The 22,271-nt window shown below is 43.7% G+C and overlaps 1 protein-coding gene across 3 annotated transcripts in view; it reads right to left on the reverse strand.

Moving 5' to 3' along the window:
* Nucleotides 1-1,938: 1,938 nt before the first annotated feature.
* Nucleotides 1,939-22,271, reverse strand: part of FAT3 (FAT atypical cadherin 3) — a 563,032-nt gene continuing 542,699 nt past the window's right edge. For 2 of the 3 annotated variants that reach the window (XM_036859223.1, XM_036859224.1), the window contains exons 22-25: nt 14,249-14,402; nt 11,496-12,151; nt 7,731-7,844; nt 1,939-4,164 (exon numbers count right to left, since the gene is read on the reverse strand). In XM_036859223.1, coding sequence (XP_036715118.1) covers nt 3,539-4,164; nt 7,731-7,844; nt 11,496-12,151; nt 14,249-14,402 — 1,550 coding nt within the window. In that variant the 3' untranslated portion in view covers nt 1,939-3,538. Of the gene's footprint in view, nt 4,165-4,793; nt 4,830-5,582; nt 5,643-7,730; nt 7,845-11,495; nt 12,152-14,248; nt 14,403-22,271 lie in introns of all 3 variants that reach the window. The other variant, XM_036859222.1, reaches the window with a different exon arrangement.

Consider the following 22,271-nt stretch of genomic DNA (forward strand, 5'->3'; position numbering starts at 1 on the left):
TTTTCCCAGGCTCTGCTAGTGATTCCCTAGGGTGGTTCCAGGTAAGTTCCGGGAATGCATCATCAATTCCCTTTCTAGGTCTTCACCCTGATTGTCTGATAGGGTAAACCTCAGATGCATAGACTTGACCTGTTCATATCACTAAGTCTTCCTCAATGGCATTTCATGAACCGGCGGGATATGAGTACATGGAAAGCTGGCATGGAACGAAACTCAGCAGAAAAATACTCATAGGAGAGAGCAAATAAATTCAACACCTATTTTATTTATCTTTTACAGCCCCATAGCTTCTGCTTACTATATGACAAACATCACTGGTCCAGCTATTCTCAACCTAATCAGAATGTGTGCAATACAAGTAAAGTGCCTACAATAGGCTATGGAAAATGGCTTCCAGAGGTAGCACATACATGTTAGAAAAATATGTATGGGAAAGATACTAATTGGCTTAAATCTGTCCCACGTGGTTCAGCATGGTGAATGGGTTAGGAATAAAGACCAGGATGGGGAGGGGGGAAAAAGAAGAAAAATAAATGCACCTAGTAGGTAATATAATCAAAGTTTTACTGAATTTGCTGACGGGTCTTAGTTCTGTTCTGTAATTATCATTCCATCCTCATTTTAGAAAACATTTATTTGGCGAAAGCAGTTTTGATAGATGTCCAAAGAAATGTGTGAATTCTGTAACTGCATCTTTCCTATGGGGGCTGCAAGGAAACCTAGGATCATGAGGCTTCCAGAGAAATACTCTCCATGAGTTCTCTCCTCTAGTATATTCCAAAGCAGGAATGGTGAGAAATCAGAAGGTCTAGCATAAGCAGGCAGATACCATGCCCCAGGAAGTTTAGTGGTGAACAATGTTAATAGAAAGAATACTGGCCAAATGGATGGATTCTAGTTCTTGCTCAGATACTTACCTTCCTGTGTGAGCTTGGGCAAGTCCTTCCCCTCTCTGGGTATGTTTACTCTTTTATGAAATAAGGGGAATGGACAAGCAGACCTTAAGGACCCTTCCAGCACTTGAATCAGTGGTAAGCCCACCCAGTTCCATCTTGGCCTGACTGCAAACCATTTCAGAATCTACTGGGAAAGCTAATTATCCAAAAAGTGAAAAGATGTCACGTGTTTAAAGATAATGAATCAAAGTATGACACAAGGTTATCTGGGATACATTTAGCTGCAGAGCTACTCTGCAGAAAATCAGGGGAAGATATCCTGAAGAAAGAGGTATTTTATATAGGTCAGAGCCAAGAGTGGGCACAATTTTCATGGGTGACTTCACAACCGCATTAGGATCTATTTATTCCTTCATTACTATGTTGGTCAGGCACTCTGCCTGGAGGGGATGCTGTGTAAGCAGGACTGACTCATGGGCATTAATCTCCTTCTAATATTTCCTGGGGGCAAGAAATGAATTGTTGGTTTTACTTTGATTGTTTTTTATGTCATTGCATTATCGAAAGTGTAGCAGCAGTTCTATTCTAGACCATTAGTTCATCATTTTCTCCATGATTCTTGCAAATGGTTTCTTACATAAGAAAAATATCAAAGACTTTATTCTCCCAAGCAGCCTTAGTGAGATTCATTTATTTCAAGACCACAGTGCGGATAATGCTTCCATGAGTAGGGATGACTAAGAGATAGGAAGAGGAGAAAAGCTGAAAAATCTGTGAAGTTTATGCATATACTCGGGAAGCTTGGGAATGAAAAGGAGTTTTTTTTTTTTCTTAACCACGAACTTTCAGAAACACTGACTACTGCAAAGAAGTGGACTGAACACAACTGAAGCAATTAAAAATGTCTGAGTGGATGACACACAGATCAGGACAGTACAGCGGACACATCAATGCCATATGTCATCAGAAACTGTGGACACAGAGATTTGCTCATATGCAGAGAGTGCAAATATGCATTTATTTAACCATGGCCGCTGCGCACATGGCCACGATCTGATTGAAGCAAAAGAGGAAAGTCACTCAACTCGTCAACTTTAAGCTTCGACTACCGGGTTATTGTATTTCCAGTGGGCTGATTCTCCTGTCAAATTTGGAAACTCAAGGCTAAAGCCCACAGGTCAGATGAGAGGAGAACCCCAGGGTGTAATGAAACTTTACACATTTTTCAAATGGGAGTTTAGTTCTGGAAAATTATAACAAAATACAGTTGGTTTTTTTTTTTCCTAAGAAAGCACAGTTTTGCTTCAAGTTAATATAAATGGCAGTACCAAAATAAAGTTAACTGAACCGGAATAAAATATGGCATTTGGTGTTTCTCTAATATCATCAAGATCAGAGAAATTGGAAGGTTGGCCTCGTTGGCAGGATTTTTAACATAGTCCATAACCTAAAACCTTCCCGTCAGCTTTCCTCAAGAGCAGCCTTATTGAGTGCAAGCACATATTTGTACATAGGACCAGAAACACACACTATTATAATTTACACACAAGAACTATCTACTTTCTTCTCCTTTTTTAAAAACATAATTGCATTTATAGTGATGATGCTATCAGTTTAAAACAATACGTACCTTTTATCTGCATTATCAAGAATTGTGATTATCTAGCTGAAAACTTTGAAAGTATTATATTTTCTTTTTTTCCCTGAATTTGTGAATTCTGCTTAAACCTCTCAATATCTCTCATTCTAGAGAACAATGTACCAAAATATTCCTTTATTTGTCTCTTTATTTCCTGATTCTCAGAACAAAGGCCAATTTCTGCAGCAATGTTAAAATTAAAGTTACAGCCAAGAATATTTACTGGAAAACACAAAGACAGATAATCACATTCTTTCTAATGTTTGCACAACCTACAAAATGGTACCCAAATATCCTCACGTATTCCTCTTCATTGATATCTTTCTCAAAGATCATAAAATCCAACTATATTATATTGGATGCTTAACACAAACAAACAAAAATAACTGAGCATACTAAACATGTTACCCAAACCTAATTTTATAGCTGAAAATTGGGCAGCTTATTAAAAAAAACAAAAAAAGAGAGTTGATTTGAAAGCCTTCATCCCATTTTCTTGTTTAATAATATTTATTCCTCTTTTCTTTTGCCTAAGAGACTAACTTTTCCAACAATCATAACTACTGTTTTCATTCCCCCCTTCCCATTGGCTCAAAATTACATGCAACAATGCCCCTTGGCTTGTTGCCAGTCATTAATACTGCAAGGACCGATGCTGTAACACTTTCCAGGGCACAGTACTGCACAAAGCCATACAGGTGGACTGTATAACGATGGGTGAAATTGTTTCCCCCTTTAAAAACTAGGTGCGTCTTGTCGGTCATGAGCGCAGGGACGCACTGCCAGGGTGATGGGTCACCTCTCAGAAACAATTTCTGAACCTTTCCTTTTCAGCCAACTAGAGTCGAGCTTGCTTGTGACAGGATGGCTTGCGAAGAAGTTCCCAGCAGAAAATACCGCATTTCCCGCTCGCTCAACACAGGACCCTTCGTGGAGATGGGAGCCCAGCCAGTCTACCTCCGCGTTTCTGTAACAAACCGCGCGCATCACCCGAGCGCATCCTCTACACTTGGGTCTGGTGCTGGGTCTCCATAAAGGGAATGTGAAGGCTGGCGAGGCTGAGCTCCCCGACGCTCTCATAGTCACTCATGGCTACTTCGGAGTCGTCGAAGCCGCAGCTGGCTGACACATCCGAGGACGAGGTGCCTCTGGAATTGTGCAAGGAGAGAGACACACTGTCTGCTGGGCCCGCTGCTGTCTCTGTGCCCTGGTTCATGCTCACGGCAAAAGTACTGAATTCACAGGCGGCGGGAGGGCCCACCAAATCCGTTTCGTTGGGGAAGGGGTGGGGAGGGAGGTACTGGCTGGGATGGAACTGGGGCCTTCTCCTGCAGTCTGGACTCAGCGTGCTGGCCAGTGAGACCGGCTGGGAGGGCGGCAGGGCCTCGTACTGGTCTGGGAAGTCCTCTGGCAGGGGTGGGGGCAGCTGGTCCTGACTCAAGAACTCCTCTTCGTGGGGGGGTGGGTACTCGCTGTCGATGTCGTAGCCGCCCAGGTAGTAATCGCTCTCCAGCTCCCGCGTGCTGCCCTGGTGCGCGGAGCCTCCCTCCTGGTTCTCGTAGTTGGGTACCTCTTCTATGTCCGACAGGCGGGCCCCCGGCATCCAGTCTGAGGTGTCCCAGTGATAGGCTGTGAGAGAGAAGCCGTGGCAGTGAGTTTCCTCCAGAATGGAGCTGGAGTCAGGGCTCAGAAAGGAGCAGGTAAGGAACCTGACATGCAATTCTTAACATCCAGGAGACCCTAAGAAGCCAGGGTCACCCGCATGCTTTTTACAAGGGTCTCTCAGGACCAGCCATGCTCTGGCCCGGGAAGTACAAGGCAATGGCATCTCTGAGGATGACACCTGGCTGCTACAGCGTCTCCCACTCAGCCATGCCGGAAGCGATGGCCAGCAAGGGCATGCCGAGCAGACAACAGTTCTAGAACCCTCTCTCCTCTTCCTAGCCATAGGCTAAGTGCACATCCAGGCCGGCAACATGCTCGAAGAGGGAGATGCATCAGCCGTCCTGTGGACCACAGGAGGCAGGGAGATGTGCGTGCAAACGGATGACTTGCTGGAGCAGGGGAGAGGCTGGGGGAGGGAGGGTGCTGGGCTGGGGGCTTTCACCTCCAGTGCCAAGCACACAAGACACCTGGAACATGCAAAATTCAGATCAAAGAAACTCAGAAGAGATGGAAGGAAAGTGACAGGGTAAGAACAAACTCAGCAATTCCAAACGCGTAAGTAACATGTTATGCTGGGGGCACGGCAGAATCACCTCGGTTGTAGTTCTGTCCTTGATCCGTGACAGACACTGTTCAAATACAAAGTGAGAAGTAAAACTGACACTCCAAGTCATGTGAAGAAGGTACAATAGAACATTTTAGATGGCGTAAAAAAATGTTCCTATTTCTCCTTGTTGTTATTTGCGAAACAAAAAGATAAATCGCATCTGTACCAGGCCCTAATAGTATTAAATCACTAATAAAAGTTACCTGATTGAAATCAATTCCCATAATATTGTAGTTTTGAATGATTTCTTAAATATCCCCAGCTCACAGTAGGTGCTCAATCAATACATGTTGAATGTAAGAATGAATTTAGTATTAATCTGGATTTCAATTAAGTGGGTACTCTTCTCTCGGAAGGGATTTTATAAAAAGAGTACCTCACATGTTAAAAGAATTATGAACTGGATTTTTTTTCAAAATTGTAAAATTCACTCCAATCCACAGAGAGACATTCAGCGTCTCATTTGAAACCACCTCTACCGCCCCCTCTGCTGCCAACTGATTAAAATCACCTCTAGTTCATAAAATAAATAAGGTACAAAGATATATTGTACAGCACAGGAAATATAGACGATATTTTACAATAACTATAAATGGAGTATAACCTTCAAATATTGTGAATCGCTATGTTGTACACGTGAAACTTATATAACATTGTACTATACTGTACTTCAATAAAAAAAAAAAATCACCCCTAGTTCAAAGTAACAAGGAAGTGATATTTCCAAAAGGTTAACTCTGCACAAAGAAATGCTATGGAAGAAAACAGTAAATACCTTCATTCTCTATAGTGTCAACTACATTGTTGACAAGCTGAATGACAGTCACTATGGATGCTTGTGGCCAGGAAAAGAAGACACGAGGGAGGAGAAGGACAGCTTCAGGTTAGTTATGTATTTTAAACATACATTCACTTGTCTTAACAACAACAATGGTAACAACAAAGGCACAGCATGCAAACACCCAAAGCTTCCCATAGCCCATCCATTGGACTCCAGTGGACACTTTCATCCCCCTGGCTTCTTGGAGGAAGGGAAACAGCAGCAAATCCGGGGCCAGTCCTCCTGAAAGGCATGATCGGCAGGAATTGCTGGGCCATAAATTCACACCTCGTGGCCCAGTGAAATCAATCTAGGAAGGCAAAGGCCATAAGCTTATGCTAATTTCTCATTAGTGACTCCCAAAGGCTCCAAGGAAGATCTCACTATTCCCAGGGATAATTACTTGCTGGTCAGCCATGCTGCTCCAAGCCAAATGCCAGTGATGAGGGATAACCTTTGCAGCACTGATGGTTTCACACTCACATGACGCCACCGATAGCCTAGAACGACCCGAGGCCCAGATCCCACCCGTAGAGTGTAGATGGGAGTCAGCATTTGGCCTCTGAAATAGTCAGAAACTGGGAAGGAGATTTCTGTGCTCATATGGGTTGCCTTAGCACCTGATACCAGTAGCCTCTGGAGAGGTGATCAGGCACTTTAGGAAGCCTGCTTTAGTCAGGACCAACCTAGAATGCTAAGCCTGAAAGCCCAAGGGTGTGATGAAGAAGAGCCTGCGAGAATAGTCAACCAGGCATCATCGCTGGAGCTGCTGCCTGGAGTTTGGAAACACTACGTTCTTGGCTGCTTCTACATAAAATGCAAACCAGCGACAACTTTTATTCTGGCTGGGGATGAGGAAGGGAGTAAACACCAAGGCAAAGAAATCTGGAGGCCTGCCTCTGACCTTCTGAGATCGCTCAGAAGAAATCCACTGTTACATGGTTTGTTACCCCAGTGGTCAGATACACTGAGGTTTCCGCACCTCTCAGGAGTGCCAGGGATCCAAATCCCTGATTTGGGGGTGGTGATGGGGAAGGTAGACTATTTTACTTCCATGACTGCTTCTATGGCCTTGGGGCTCCCTTGTTCCTATCTTTACCTGGGGCGGGCCGGGGGCGGGTGGTGGTTGGCAAAGACTATGTCATTTTCATTTTGTTCTTCAGGGTACAAAATGTCCGGCACAGGATTCAACATTCAGGAGAAACTCAGCAAGGGTTTATGGAGTGAATGATTACCTAAATTATAAATATTCAATTTTGCCAATTGTCGATAAATGGGAAAATAACATAAGGTATAGACTAAGGTAAGCCTGCCTGTCACTGTCAGGTGAAATTATTCTTTGTTCACCACCAAGTGGTAAACTCTCACTGTCTTATGAGCATTTCTGCACCCTTTCCCTGCCCTGGGGAGACCAACCCATCCTCCAAAGCTGGTTCCTCAAGCTCAGAAAACCCAGTCTCCTGCATTAATGCCCTCTCCATAAACATGGGTTCACAAGAGGTAGAGGCTGCAGCTTTGGAGTGTCAGTGAGGTTCATGAACCACATGGAATTGAATGCAACATTTTGGGTGTGTGTGCATTTTTCTAAGGAGCTGATCCATCGTATCTAATAAGATTCTCCAAAGGCCCATGACCTCAAATGATTATAAGGGGGACTCAACTGAATGAAGATACCACCTCTTTGGGAAGGAGGTTCTACGGGAAGGAGGTCTTGCTTCTGAACTAATTTCTAACGATGGGGAGGTTGGATGGATAGTGAAGAGATCATCATGAGCTAGAATAAAAAAGGAAACAAATCACACTTTGCTAGAGAGCATCCTTTGGGATGAGGTAGTCCCATAATGAACCAAGTCAAAGAGGACGCATTACTGGAGGTCTGGGGGAACCTCCTCTACTTCTGCACCTGCTCCCAGCTGCGGCTCAATGAGCGCTTGCTTTTTCAGCCGACGCGCAACAGTGGAGCCCAGTGAAAGCTGTGAGCCTGAGCAAAAGCCCACGCTCGGGCCAGGAAACAAAATGGGTCCCAACACCTTCCTCTCAACCAGTGATCGCCAGCACAGGAAACAGAGCCCACCAGGGGGAACAAATCCCATGACTTCTTACCATTGTCATCACCAGAATCCGACTGGAAGGAGCTCAGGGACTGAACTTCTGAGTTGCTGCCTTTATTACTGCCTGCAAAGCAGGTCACTTCTCCTGGGTCATCAACCCCTTTGTCTTCGCGGACAGCCAGAGAGAAAGCAGAAATGACACTGGTTACCTTGTGCATATTTCCAGCCCTGTCCCCTGCCAGAGTTCACTTCTTGGGGCACTTTCATTTGCTTAGAGAAAATAATTTAGTGCACAATAGAAAATTGATTGTACCATCGGGGGCAAAGGTCTGTCAATCAAGAAATTTACATTATGGATTCGAAACCCTTAACCTGTGGTAAATGAGCTTCCAGATAGCTGACAGCCGAAAGTTGCTGTTCCATCCTCAAAGGGAAGCAACTAAGTGAAGAGGGAAGCCAGGATGAAGGGGCCGGGTTGCTCTTTGCCATTCAGAGTTAATTTAGATCATTTACATGAACTGATGTGGTGTCAACACCAGGTTAAATGAGATGACTTTTAAAATAGGGGTATAAATATTTTACAGGCAAGAATGCTGTTACACTTATCCGAACTGCTCTCTCTGGGGAGCGAGTGGAGTTCTCAGCTTTGCCTTCCAGAGGGCAGCACCACATCATTTTTGGGAATGACAGCATTCGGCACTCCGGAGGACAGCAGTCAGCGGTGTGGATGTGCTCTTAGTGACACACTTCCTCCTTCTTTGCCATACAAAGAGAGCCTACACACACACACACACACACACACACACACACTACAGGGCTACTTTCTTATTTGATGGACTAAAAGAAGCGATAAAAACAACCCATATCTTGAAGTTGTCAAGTGAAAAATGAATGAGTCGCCCAGAGACTGTCTCGCCAGCTAGCTCTGCCTTGCTTAACAAAGGGGGAAATGTAGTCGATAAAAGCTCAACAGTACTTCGGGGGGACACGTGAGTTTTGGCCTGAGGTGGATTCTGGAAATAAAGCTGTCACATTACGAAGTGGGTGGAGGGAACTGATCACCAGGAAAAGCTTCAAATCATCACGGAATGTGACGGTATGAAGAGACGGGGACTCGTGATTAAGGGAACAGTTGTCCTTCTTCATGACTAGAGAAATCGCTGTTTCTTCCACAAAGCGTGCAGGCACTGCAGCTCTGCATCTGCCATCAGAGGCTGAAGCCACAGCAAAACGATGAGTTGGATAAGCAACCGATACAAGTGGACAGAGATGCCAGGGAGATATTCACCTCCCAACAGCCACGTGGCAGAAAACATGTGCCTTGGAAAAGCACAAGGTGGGCACCAGGCTTAGCCCTGAACCCAAGGAAGGAAATGGCAAATGATCCACCCTGGTGAGTAGAGTGCTGTGCACAAAACTCCTTTCTCCACTCTTCCATTTATTCAAAAATCTTCATTGCTAAATAAAAGGAGGCTTTCTACTAACCAGGGGATTGGCAAGGCTGCAGTAAAGTCTAACTCTACCAATAATTCGAGTGGGAATATACTTATGGTTAAAATCCAAGGGGAAGGACTTGAAGTATAAGTGTGTCTACTCAAAGGTGGAGTCAGCAGAGAGCATATTTGGAGTGGTACTAGAATAGAGGCTGTCCTCCATCATCAGGAGACCCTCTCCCTCTCTTGTCCCTCTCCCTCCTCCCTGGTAAAGCTCCCAAGAGCGCTCTGGGTAAAAGCACAGGCTTTGGACCCTGATGTACCAGATGCCAATCCTCATCCCTCCCTTTCCTAGTTACTGCTCTAAGGCAACTCATTTCACTTATCCACTCCTCCAATTGGCACCCATGTGGGGCAGCTGTGGGGATTTAAGGAGACGACCCAGCACACGGCAGTGGTGGTTTCTCATGTTCATTTGCTGCCTCTGTTTTCTCACCAAATCTCTTTGTCCTTAACCCTTGCATGCTGAACTCTGTCTTGAGGACTCATTGGGATATTCTTGAGATCACTAAGAAACTTCTAGGTGTCAAGTGCAGTATTTTTTTAAGACTGTGTCTTCCTTGATGGTTTTACGGTGCTCAACCCTGCTGACCTTATTGGTAGTCTTGGCTTCTGCTTGGCTGCCCTTTCCGCTTTCCTTGCTCTCTTTTTGTTGACATGTGTTTGTTTCCCTTCCTGGCCCCAACTCCCTGCCCACCTCCCACATGTAGGCATCTCCAAGATTCTTTCTGAGGCCCAGATTGACCATCCTCTCTCTGTTCCTGCTCCCTCGGTGAGCTCACACTCTCAGAGATTCAATCATTTTGCATGTAGTCGGTGTCCAAACTTTCACCTCTGGCTGCCTTCCTCCTAAACAACAGAGCCGGACACCCTCAGGTAACCCCTCACGTGTCCCCTGCACTAACTGAGCTGCTTCCTCTTCCCATTAGGCCCTCTCCAATAGTTTCCTACTCCAATCTTACTCATGCTTAAAGACACCAGTAGGAATGCCCCCATCCTTCATGGAGATGCCCTTTATCTCCTTGGGTGCACGTGCTTTCTAGCTCCATTTGAAACCAGCCTCCCCCCTCCCCCTTTACCCCGACATACATCATAGTACTGTAATCCTAGCCTTTGGAAACTCCTGCTACCCAGGGTGTCACTGCTGCTCGAATATAAAGCCATTAGGCCTGATGAAAAGTCATAGGATACAACGGAGCTTGGCTTAGTTTCATTCTGACTGTTGTTAGGACAGAGAAAACAATCACCACCTCTCCCCAGATGTTCATAGAGGACAGCTAAATGGTCTCTCTGCTCCCTTCCCTCTTTAGTCCTATTTAGTCTCTTCTCCGTGGATCAGTCAGGGCCATCTTTTAAAAATGTAAATTAGATCAAGCTCCTTACCTGATTCAAAACTGCATTAGTGTTGCTGTTAAAATGTATACACTCTCCCCACTGCTCACCAAGCTTCAACTACATTGACCTTGTCTATGCTCTTCAATATACTAAAGTCTTTCCCACCCCAGGGCCTTTGCACTTGTGGCTCTTCCCTTTGCCTAGAATTCTGCTGTATGAAGCCAAAAGGAGAGGGATCTAGCATCTACCTGGACCACTTTTCCTGCTTCTGGTTCACCTTCTTGTTTCCGGGACCCTGCATTCCAGCCAAACAGAAGGACTTGCTTTTCTTCTGATCGTGTGGGTGCCTCTATGTGGTGGAACGCCCTCCTTTTCCTGGACCTTTGATCCACCATGGTCCAACCCAAATGTCCCTCTGCTCCCCTCAATCCTTCACCCTAAGACTAGAAATACTCTCTTCTGACCTTCCATAGCACACTTCCTGTACATCATGTAAGTGGCTACGCTGCTTGTTTTATTGCCAATGGTGTGCTATTGTGAGAAGAGCATGGGTTCTACCTAAATGGGAAAAGAATTTGAAAAAAATAGATACATGTATATGTATAACTGAATCACTTTGCTGTACACCTGAAACTCTCACAACATTGTTAATCAACTATACTCCAATATAAAATAAAAAGTTTTTTTTAATTAAAAATAAAAAGAAGAAGAGCATGGGTTTTCGAGGCTGGCAGCCCTGTATTGGAGTACCAGCTTCCTCTTACTAGCTGTGTGACCTTGGGCACCTTATGTATGTTCTCTGAGCCTCATTTTCCCCATCTGTAAACGGGGATAAGAACCAGGGCAATATTTTGGGGCTGGTGTGAACATTTAGGGTCAGAACATGTCCTACTGAGAGCTCTGTGCCTCCGGGGCGCTCTCCCTTCCCGAATTTCCTTCCAGTAAACACGAGCGGAAGAAATAATGATGCATTGCTACTTCCGACTCACTTTCAGAACCGGCCTCCCAGCCATTCTTCCGGATGGAATCGCAGTCAGAACGGCAGGGGGACACGGCGGGGAGGTTGGGGGCCACACTGCACACGACCACACCCCTCCTGGCCGTCAGGATGCGCGGTGACTCGGGGTGAAATGTAGTCATCTCCTGGTGCTCGCCGCCCAGCCCGTCCACGATCTTGTCCAGGTTGCTCCTGGAGTCGCTCTGGAAGCACGGGGTGTAGGCCATGGGGCGCACGGGGACCTGCGGGGGCCCCACCTCCTGGTAGACGTTGCGGCTGTCCCCGCCGCCCCGCAGGTTCCGGAACGGAATGCCGTTGCTCTTGTTGAGCAGGGCGGCCGTGGCAGGGTCCTGCACCAGGGTGATGTTGTTGCGGGAGTAGTTCTTGCGGAAGACCTTCTTGCGGAAGACGATGAAGAGGACGATGAGGACGAAGATGACGAAGAGGACCACCGCGATGCCGATGAGCTCCTCCTTCCCCACGTACGAGTGGCCGGCCTGGATGTTGGGTACCACGACGGGCCGCAGGCCGCAGTACTGCCCCACGTAGCCTGGTGTGCAGTTGCAGAGGAAGGAGCCAAACACGTTCACGCAGGCGCCGCCGTTCTCACACGCCTCCCGCTCGCACTCGTTGACGTCCTCCTCGCACCTTCGCGACAGAACACACAAAAGCCCCCCTCTCAAACACCAGGACCTGCGGACGTTGCATTTTAAACCGACATCTTTAAAAGATAAAAAAGCACCTAAAGGGTACCTGAAGCAAGACAAAAATGATGGGATGCAGTGTATATGGGAGGTGGGTGAGCATTTATGCGCCCACCATAGACCCCGGGGATCATCGTGCATTAAGGGATTTCTTCCAGTGCAATCTCTCCCATATTCTGACCCTACCGGGTCGGAGGAAGGAAACGGCTGCCATGGGAGAGAAGAGAAGGAGGAGAAAAAGAAACCACAGATGCTGTTGAAGACGTACTGGTCTCCAAATGCTCAGGGCCAGGTGCATCTCAGAAAGTAAAATTTTGCAATTTTAGAAATGACATACAGTACGTATCTTTCATATTATGTAGAATACCCACCCCATCCCAGGCACTGGTGCTGACATAGGACCCATAATCAAATATGCCAGTGTTTCTACAGTAAAACATATGGATATTCACAATACATGAGGGAAATAAAGACTAGAAGTAGCCTCAGAATGGGTTTGGCTGATTTTGCCACCAAATTCGTTTGCCACGAATTTATCCTCAGTCCTTTTAGTTCTCAGAGCTTTGGGGATTGTAGAGCTACACTGAAAGAGCTGTGAAGCTAGATACCCTATATAGAGTTTCCAGGGAGGAGAAAGTTTTTGGTTCTGACATTTCTCTCTAATAGATACAGTCATTTTTGGTCTCTCTGGGAAGCAGGGGTAATAGGGCGTATGTAGGCAGTGGGTGGAGGACGACATAGCATCGTATCTTCTGGACTCTATGCTTATGTTAAAGGCTAATGCTAACGCAGATTATCAGGAAAAATGATTAAAGCATTCTAATGAAAAATAAATCAATTTTATTCTCTTTAAAGCAATCCATGACTTGTTTTGAGTATAATTATAAGGCAAACATGTAAGTCTTACTCTTTCTTAGTTTAACACTGTTTAAGAACATAGATCTTTTCTCTTCCCTGTCCTCTACTTCCCCAGTTGTTCTGATATGTTCATTTTAAAAGGCCCGATCACTTATATCTTTGGTAATCCACCTTTTAAAATGTAGTCAAATGTCCCTAATTTGAACAGATTGAGGCCAGGTCAGCTGGAAATTAGTCAGAATCATACAGTATTTAAAAATAAATGCAGCTTTATTACTTTAAATTACATCCAACAATTCAAAGTCAGCTAAGTATTTCCTGGTAAAGTCCTCGGGAGATTTACTTTAATGAATACATAAGACTGATCTGTAATTAGAATATCACTTTGCTTGAGATTACATATATATATATACTTCTAAAACCATCAAGGATGGTTGAAAGCGGTGTTTTACTAAGAACTTAAAACATTCCCTTTCCATTCGGCTCACACTTTAATTTCCCTCCTCCTTGGGGGAAAAAAGATTTGCAAAGGAAACGTAAGTTTTCAGTTTCTCAGAATGATCATAAAACGCTAGAAAGTAGAGTCCAGTTTATGAGTTCTGGGGAAATGGATAGTATATCTGCCTCAGTGCTATACTGGAAATATTAGGGGTCAGAGAAGACTTTCTTTAAAAGAATTGTTTTCCTGATTACAGAACACATAGTAATTGTATAAATTTTTGAAAATATAGAGAAGTATAAAGTAAAAATATAATTAACCCATAACCCCACTACCCAGAGATAATCCCTGATAACATTTTAGTCATTTGTAAGCACGCTTTATATTCAGATATTAACCCTTTGCCCATCCTATTAGTGGTGAATATTTTATGCCAGTTAGTTTTTGTTTGTTTTTTTTTTAAATATTTATTTATTTGGCTGTGCCGGGTCTTAGTTGCGGCACGCGGGATCTTCATCACCGGTGCGGTGTCTTTAGTTGCAGCGTGCGGGATCTTTTTTAGTTGTGGCATGCAGGATCTAGTTCCCTGACCAGGGATTGAACCCGGGCCCCCTGCATTGGGAACGTGGAGTCTTAACCGCTGGGCCACCAGGGAAGTCCCAATCCCAGTTAGTTTTTTACTGTTTGGTTTTCTTAGCAACAAGAAGCAGCGTAGAGAAAGACTAATTGCACAATCTCACTTACGTGACTCCAGTGAGCCCAGCTTTGCAATTGCAGATGAAAGTGTTTCCTATGGGGTCACAGGAGCCTCCATTCCGGCAGGGGTTTGGGAAGCAGGCTGTGATCTCCGATTCACAGTTTCTCCCGGTGAACTGGGAGAGACAGGTACACTGATAACCTGGAGAAACAGAGGAGCTCATGAGCCATGGATGCCACTGGTAATGCTCAGAATGCACGGACTCGGCCACATGTGGCCTCCTAATTCCTCTGAATCAAATCTTAGGCAGGGCCCAAATTCCCAAGATGATTAGCAAATTGGTTATTTTGAACTTGGAACCCATCTTGCCACAAAAATGCCAAGTAATGGTTTGGAGCTTGTGCTAATCCACAAAAATTCACCTAATTAATCACATACGTGAATGCTACTGAGAATGGTAAGCGACACCCAGGGAACAGATCCCAAGAACAGAAATGAGGTTGGGGCGGAAGATGCTTTCCCCACCAGGCTGCTACTGTAAAAGGCAGGATGTCTCCACGTAGGAGTTTATCGTAGGTACCACACCCATTTCATTAGAACTCATTCTACAGTAGCTTCCTGAGAAGGGGTTTATAAGAAGTCAATGTTGTGAGACCTTGCACATGTTTTTACTCCACCCTTACACTTCTTTGATAATTAAGTTACGTATGGAATTCTAAGCAATTCCCTCTATGTTACTTTTGAGAAATCCAAAGTTGTTTTGGTTCCTGAAGTTTGTGTGTGACCTAGTTTCTTTTTGTTGCTAACAGTTTGGAGGCGCTTTTCCTGTCCCCAACAATTTTCTGAGCTTTCACAATGATGTACACTTAACTTGAACCAGTACTGGGCTCTCACAATCTGGAAACTGTGGAACTTTGGGAAATTTTCTTTATTGCGTTGATGATTTCCTTTGTTTTCTCTATTCTGTTTTTATGGAAGTTTTATGGTTTGGATCTTAGATCATTTGGATCTTTCTTTAATTTTATCTTTCTCTCTCATGTTACACCTCTGTGGGCTTTTGCTTTACTTTCCCGAGAGAGTTTCTCATCTTCTGAAACTTTTATTGAGATTTTCATTTATGTTGTCATAAATAGTTTCTTTCAAGTTGCTTTTCTCTGTTTCTGTGATTTGGTCTCTGTGAAGGTAGATTTTATGTATCAAGCTGATTAGGCTATGGTGCCCAGTTATTGGTCAAACACTAGTCTAGATGTTGCTGTGAGGGTATTTGTGAATGTGATTAACGTTTACAATCAGTTGACTTTAAGTAAAGCAGATTACCCTACATAATGTGGGTGGATTTTATCCATTCAAAAGAAGGCCTTAAGAAGAAGGAATTCTGCCTCAAGACTGCAACACAGAAATCTTGGCTGAATTTCCAGCTACGAGGATTTCAAAGTAAAGACTGAAAAATCTACTCTTCATGAATTTCCAGCCTGCTGCCCTGCCCTATAAATTTCAGACTTGCCAGCCCCACAATCCTGTGAGCAAATTTCTTAAAAATCAATCAATCAATCAGTCTATCTCTCTCTCTCTGCCTACCTATCTATAATCTATCTATCTATCTTTCCATCAATCATCTATCTATCCGTCTATCTATCATATTGTTTCTGTTTCTCTGGAGAACCTTAATACAGTCCATATCTTCCGCATGAGAGGATTTCCTTTGTCTGGTAATCCTGGCTTATCAGCTCATATTGAAGAGTGGGGTTGAAGAAAGCTAGAAATTGAAATCTGATAGGAAGCTCTAAGCACATCAGTGGGGCTTGTCAACAACAATACTGTGTCAGTACCCTTGGGTTGGTCAAGGTTGGTTAATTTCCACGTTAATGGCTCTATCACCTGCCCAGAGGGAGGGTAAAGGCCTGGTTTCTAATGTTTGGGGGAGTGGGTGGTAGTAGAGGAAGGGTATTTGTGGGTCTCAGCATCCAACGAGCACATCATATTTACTTTGGTTTGCAAATAACCATCCTCACTCTTATTTGAAGGGCTCTTGGGCTAACCTCTGCTCCCCAAGTGGTCAGTGGCTGATGCTGGGATATTGTAGATTGAGCTCTATAGGTATAAGATAGCTAATAATCTATAGATTGAAATACAGCATGCTCTCATGGACGTTTTACTGAATCCACACTCCAGAAAACTCTCACATACAGGAGGACATTATGACTGTGTGTGGGTGTTCATAGGTTTGGAGAGAGAAGGACTCATCTTCAGGAGGCAAGTGGAAGAGGCAAGAGAGAAATCTTTACATTCCTAAGAGGAAGGAACTGGGTAGCCCCAGCCTCCCTGGCACTAAGAACCCAGAGGGCCAGAGGTTGAGGCTCTGAGAGAGAGACATAATACTCTTGAATGCAACACCAATGAAACACCAGGGAACTAATGTATAAGGAAAGACCACTGTTGATTCAAACTGTGTCCAGAGACGGGCGGCCTGAAGTCTATGGGCAGGATGCAATAGTCTGAGGTCTGCTTGCTTCAGATTATGCTGCTGACTTGGGGTAATTTTTTTTCCAATTTGGCAAGTTGCTCACCTAAATGGAAGTGGGGATTGCTGAAAGCAGTTGGAACTGGGAAAAATGCTTCCTTATGTCACCTGGCTAGTCTTTGGTGAGGATGGCATGCCATTTAGAGGGAGAGTGACTTGTGAGGATGAATTCAATTCCTTTTAAGACTAAAGGGAGGGGGCGGAACAACCCCAGTACGGGAATCTGCAAAGCAGGGCAGTGATGAGGAGGGAGGGCAGTCGGGAGGGGGAACCTAAGGCAAGGTGGGTCAGCTCAGGTACAACTCCTCCCTCTCCAGCTCCTATTTGACAAGCCCTGGCCTTTTCTCAAATAAAACCATAGCAGCAGTAGTCGGGGGGCCAGGGAGGGGCAAAGAGGAACTGTCTGGAAATAAGGGACATTGGAATCACTATCATGGAAACTGGATTCTAACGAGGGTCATGGGTTTGATTACTTTGATTGGGTGTCTCTGTGCCTTGGAAAATCAGAATTTAAAATGAGGCACTCCTTCTCATGCACTATTTTACTCTCACACATGTCCTTCTGCATTTTGTCATTTTCATTATCTTCTGGGATATCTAGTGCTGCTTGAGGCAGACGCCAGCCTGACTGATTAAGCCATTCACTGAGTGTCTAAGCCATCGGCGGTGGTGGGCTGGAGCTGGCTCATCTAGGGTTGGGGTACCCAGGAATTTGGCAGACAGTTATTAAACCACTGGTAGCCCGACGCCAGCCAGGCTGGGAATATTTACACCACAGAAATCAGCAAACACTGCAGATCAGGGCTTTTGTTTTTAGAGAGTTGGTTTTCCAGCACACCCCTGAAATAGGGACTGGGGATACAAAGACAGAAAAACACCATCGACGAGCACAGAGAGCACTGCAAACCTTGCACGAGGGAGAAGTCCTGTTCTACCTCTGAGAAAACTAGCTGTCCATTTTGAAGAAGACAATGATGATGGTAGCTAACACTTAGTGACATTTATTATGGACCAAGAACAGTTCTAAGCACTTTACATGTATTAACTCATTTAAATCTTAAAACAAGCCTATGATAAAGGTACTATTATTATTCCAATTTTATAGATGAGGAAACCAGGGTACAGAGAAGTAGATTCCTTATTTGCAGTCATGAAACTAGTGTAGACTTGAACCCCTGTAGTCTGGCTCCAGAGTCCTGAGTATTATCCTGAATTGTAAGTTTAACAATCATACTTCATTACACTCTGTATCTGGATTTCTCTGTTTATTGAAAAGACAAGCAAACTTTCTAGACTCTGTTCTCGTGATGTCAAACCCATGGGACAAGGGAGGCGGAGACCCTTTTGAAGAAATCTTGCCTAAAAGCAAGAAAAAACTTTAAATTTGGAGGGATTTTTATGTCAATATGATGAAAGGGAAAAGCAATTGGATTTTAAAAAGTGGTCAGATTTTTTTTTTAATGAAAGAAAAGTTATATTTGCTATTTAGCCTTTGTGAAAGAGGCTTGTTGATAAAATTAACCTGTTCTAACGAAGCATTATTTATGATCTCATTATCCTGGCCTGGGCCTTATTATTAATAATTTTTAAAATGTCAACAAGTCTGCCATAATGATATTAAGTGATGTAATGTCTAAAATCACTTTGTCATTCTATGAAGGATCACAATAATCCCATGAAAGAAAAATAAGAGGCCCCATTAACATGCCTGGGGGTGTTGGAGAGAATAGTGGCTTAGTTCAAGTATGTATAGCTAGTAAATGATGAGTTTGAACTTGAATCCAGGCTTTCAGATTCTCAAATCTTTCTACAAGACTGTATTGGCATTGGAACTTGTCAGTAAGCCAGAACTCACAACTTACTAGGAATCAGGAGGGGCTTGTAGTTACTCCCCACAACTCTCCAGGGAGCCAATGAGATGCAGTGAGATGGACAGCATCAGACAGCCTTCTGGGAGCCAAATAATCATCAAATAATAAAGATAATAGCATAATAAAGCTTCTGCTCTCCCAAAGCATTACCATATGTTGATATAAAACACAAATAGAGGGAACAGAATTCCCAAAGATAGCCAGGCATTATTTGATCACAAATAATATTTTAACACTTTTGTGAATGTAAAAGAAAAATAAAATTCAGTGGATAATTTCAAAGTCTTATTAAAAAGAGTAGATTTTTTGTCTTGGGTTGGGGGAGAATGTCAAATAACTATCACCAAGAACAACAGCTTATTATGTGCTAGGAAAAATGCTAAGAACTTTCCATGCATTATCTCACTTAATACTTGACAACAACCCTCTGCTGAAAGTACTATTATTTTACAAAAGGGGAACTGAGGCTTACATAAGATTGTTTGCCCAAAGTTACACAGTCAGTAAGTGGCAGATGCTACTTCATACCAGTTTCCAGATTTAAAAAAGATAACTGTTACACTAGCACTGAAATACACATTAAAAACAAACAATGCCATAGCTTCTCTCCTCTCAAATCCTTGTGAAATGAAAAGTGTATTTTATTTTATTTAAAAAAAAATTTAACATTTTTATTGGAGTATAACTGCTTTGCAATGCCGTGTTAGTTTCTGCTTTATAACAAAGTGAGTCAGCTATACATATACATATATCCCCACATCTCCTCCCTCTTGCGTCTCCCTCCCACCCTCCCTATCGCACCCCTCTAGGTGGTCACAAAGCACCGAGCTGATCTCCCTGTACCATGCGGCTGCTTCCCACTAGCTATCTAGTTTACATTTGGTAGTGTATATATGTCCATGCCACTCTCTCACTTCGTCCCAGCTTACCCTTCCCCCTCCCCGTGTCCTCAAGTCCATTCTCTACGTCTGCATCTTTATTCCTGTCCTGCCCCTAGGTTCTTCAGAACCATTTTTTTTTTTTAGATTACATATATATGTGTTACCGCATGGTATTTGTTTTTCTCTTTCTGACTTACTTCACTCTGTATGACAGACCCTAGGTCCATCCACCTCACTACAAGTAACTCAATTTCGTTTCTTTTGATGGCTGTGTAATATTCCATTGTATACATGTGCCACAGCGAGAAGTGTATTTTAAAGCCTTGTCTCAAAGCTGTGCTCTTGTTTACAATCCTTCTAGTTACAGCCGATACAGATGGTTTTGAAATCTGCACCCAGATGAACTTAAAATGCCCCCTCCTTTCCTTGCTCAAAGAAGAACATCGCAAAACCTATTAAATGCAAAAATAGAAATGGTTTGAGCAATTATAGAGTGAATTTGGGTTGTGTAGGCAAATCATCAAGATAATTCCTATCTTACTCCTTTGACTTAGTTAAGTCATGTTCCGACCTGATTCCTCCAAGTAATGGCGTCCACCTTTGGCCCCGGTCACCTGGGGTAGGTGAACATCATTCTGATCCGGTCTGGCTGCCTTGATAAGGAAACATCTACCTTCCGCACAAAGATGGAAATAATGACAGATGTGCGACTAGCACTTGGGATTTGAAGTCAGCGTCAACCACTATGCTTGCTGAATCATGACTGCGTTTAGATACTCCAGGAACTTTACAATCTGGGGAGGCAGCTGTGATGTGGTGGGTACATGTCTAAGTTCTGGCTGTTCCTCACCAGCTGGGTGTGATCATGGCCTAGCCGCCTGACCTCTAGGGACGTCCCTGTTTTTATCTGATCATTAAGCCTCACTAATACCCACCTCAGAGGGGATAATAAGGTTTCTGGATTCATCAACCACAATGCAGCCCACAAACATTAGGTGCTTTATTGTTGTAATTACCGTAATTACTATGGATTCTGAAATCAGCTTCCTTTCTGGGTTGCTCATAAACCAAACAAAAGAAAGCCATGGGAGTTTTTTCACTCTGACTTTCAGGCTGAATATTGGGAAGTACTGAAACTTCTAGTCTACGTGAATCTCAATGAGTTTGAGAAAACTGGTGGCCACATTATCACGTGAGATGTTAATCCTAGGTGGAGTAAGCTTAGCTGAGGACTATGGCCTCTGTCATTACTTCACCCTCTCAACTTGTAGTCACTCTGACTTTCCTCTTTCACCAAGCAGGGTCCACGCAATACCTTTAGACCTTGTAAGATGAAAACCTTTGCAGGCGAGACCTCTAACTTCCCCTAGGAAAGCTGGCTCACATTTCACATATTGTATATTGGGCCGAACCTCCAATACTTTCCTTGAGGACCTGGAAACATTTAATGTGTTAACATTAAGCACAAAGTAAATTTTCACCTTCTGGCATGTTCTTTTGTGTCTGCACCTAACCTGACTGCTTTAGGGTTTTGAGTTTTTCTATTAATATCAATATTATATTATTAATGCTGTTACCATGAGGCTGTTCTAAAGTACCAAAAAAAAATTACCTCAGTCTTTAGAAGAAAGTCACCCAGAAAAAAAAACTTTTTCCCCTTAAGCTGTAAAGCTCAGTCAAATTTGTCCATAGTATATCATCTGGGAGCCTGGCTTTTCCCTTCTCTGTCCCCCTGTGCTCAGTGGGCCAGTGGGCTGAGCACATACAGGGAACCTGTCTAATTCCCTTAAGCCAGTTGTGAAGGGAGGGAGGCCACATAAGTGGATCCACTGGTCACAGAGACAGCAACACAGAGAATTTAACACAGAGCTCGACACAAATCAGGCACTTGATTAAAGTCTGATAGACTGAATTAATCTAGACACTTACAAGTTAGGGACCCAAAATACTCAGCAAAATGATGTGCTACTCAAAGTAGCACAGGTCACTCTGTAGCTGAAGATGCTTCTATGCCCAACTATTAACAAAATCTGGGAACTTGTTGTTTTATGCACCTTGCTTAGAGGGAGTAGGTATGCACTATTACTTTTATCTTTGAAAGGGGGCTCAGGTGAGCCCAAACTTCTGACTGTCTGGGGAACAAAGTTCAATCTTTACACTGAATCAATTATTAAAAATGCAGGCTGTGCATCTGATATTCAATTTCTGAATGTCCTATGTCTCCTGGAATTCACTGATTCACATTCTGGTAAATACAGAGTTTACTGGGATTCCCAAATGTCAGTGGTTCTCAAACTCAGAATTGCATAGAACTATCTTGGAGGCTTGTTAAAAACAGAGATGCCCAAATTCCACTTTTGCAGATTCTGAGATTCTGATTCGTAGGTTTGGGTCTTTTTCTTCCTCCAAGGTTTTCACTGAGAAATTTTTTTTTGGTGGTAAATTCAGGAACTGGCAAATACAACTCAGTGACCTAGCGGAAGGTTCCTCGGATGTGGACAGCGGATGACAGAGGCAAGTCAATAGATTCTCCTTTTCCCTTAACAGCCAAGAGACTCTTCTATAACAAGGTCTTGTTTTAATCAGGTCCTCAGATGGTGCAGAGGCACCTTGGAGTTTGAGAACCACTATATACAGCACACGAAAACAGAAAAGAACTCATTTCTTTTTTGGGTTTCAGGGCAGTTCAGAGACAGAGAGAGAAAAATCAGCGTATCACCTAGGGATATTGTTAAAGTACAGATTCTGATTCATTCTGAGATGCTGCATTTTTAGCATTTTTAACATTTCCGGTGAT

This window comes from Balaenoptera musculus, chromosome 8 (genome assembly GCF_009873245.2).
Source record: "Balaenoptera musculus isolate JJ_BM4_2016_0621 chromosome 8, mBalMus1.pri.v3, whole genome shotgun sequence".
In the NCBI taxonomy this organism is placed as follows: domain Eukaryota; kingdom Metazoa; phylum Chordata; class Mammalia; order Artiodactyla; family Balaenopteridae; genus Balaenoptera; species Balaenoptera musculus.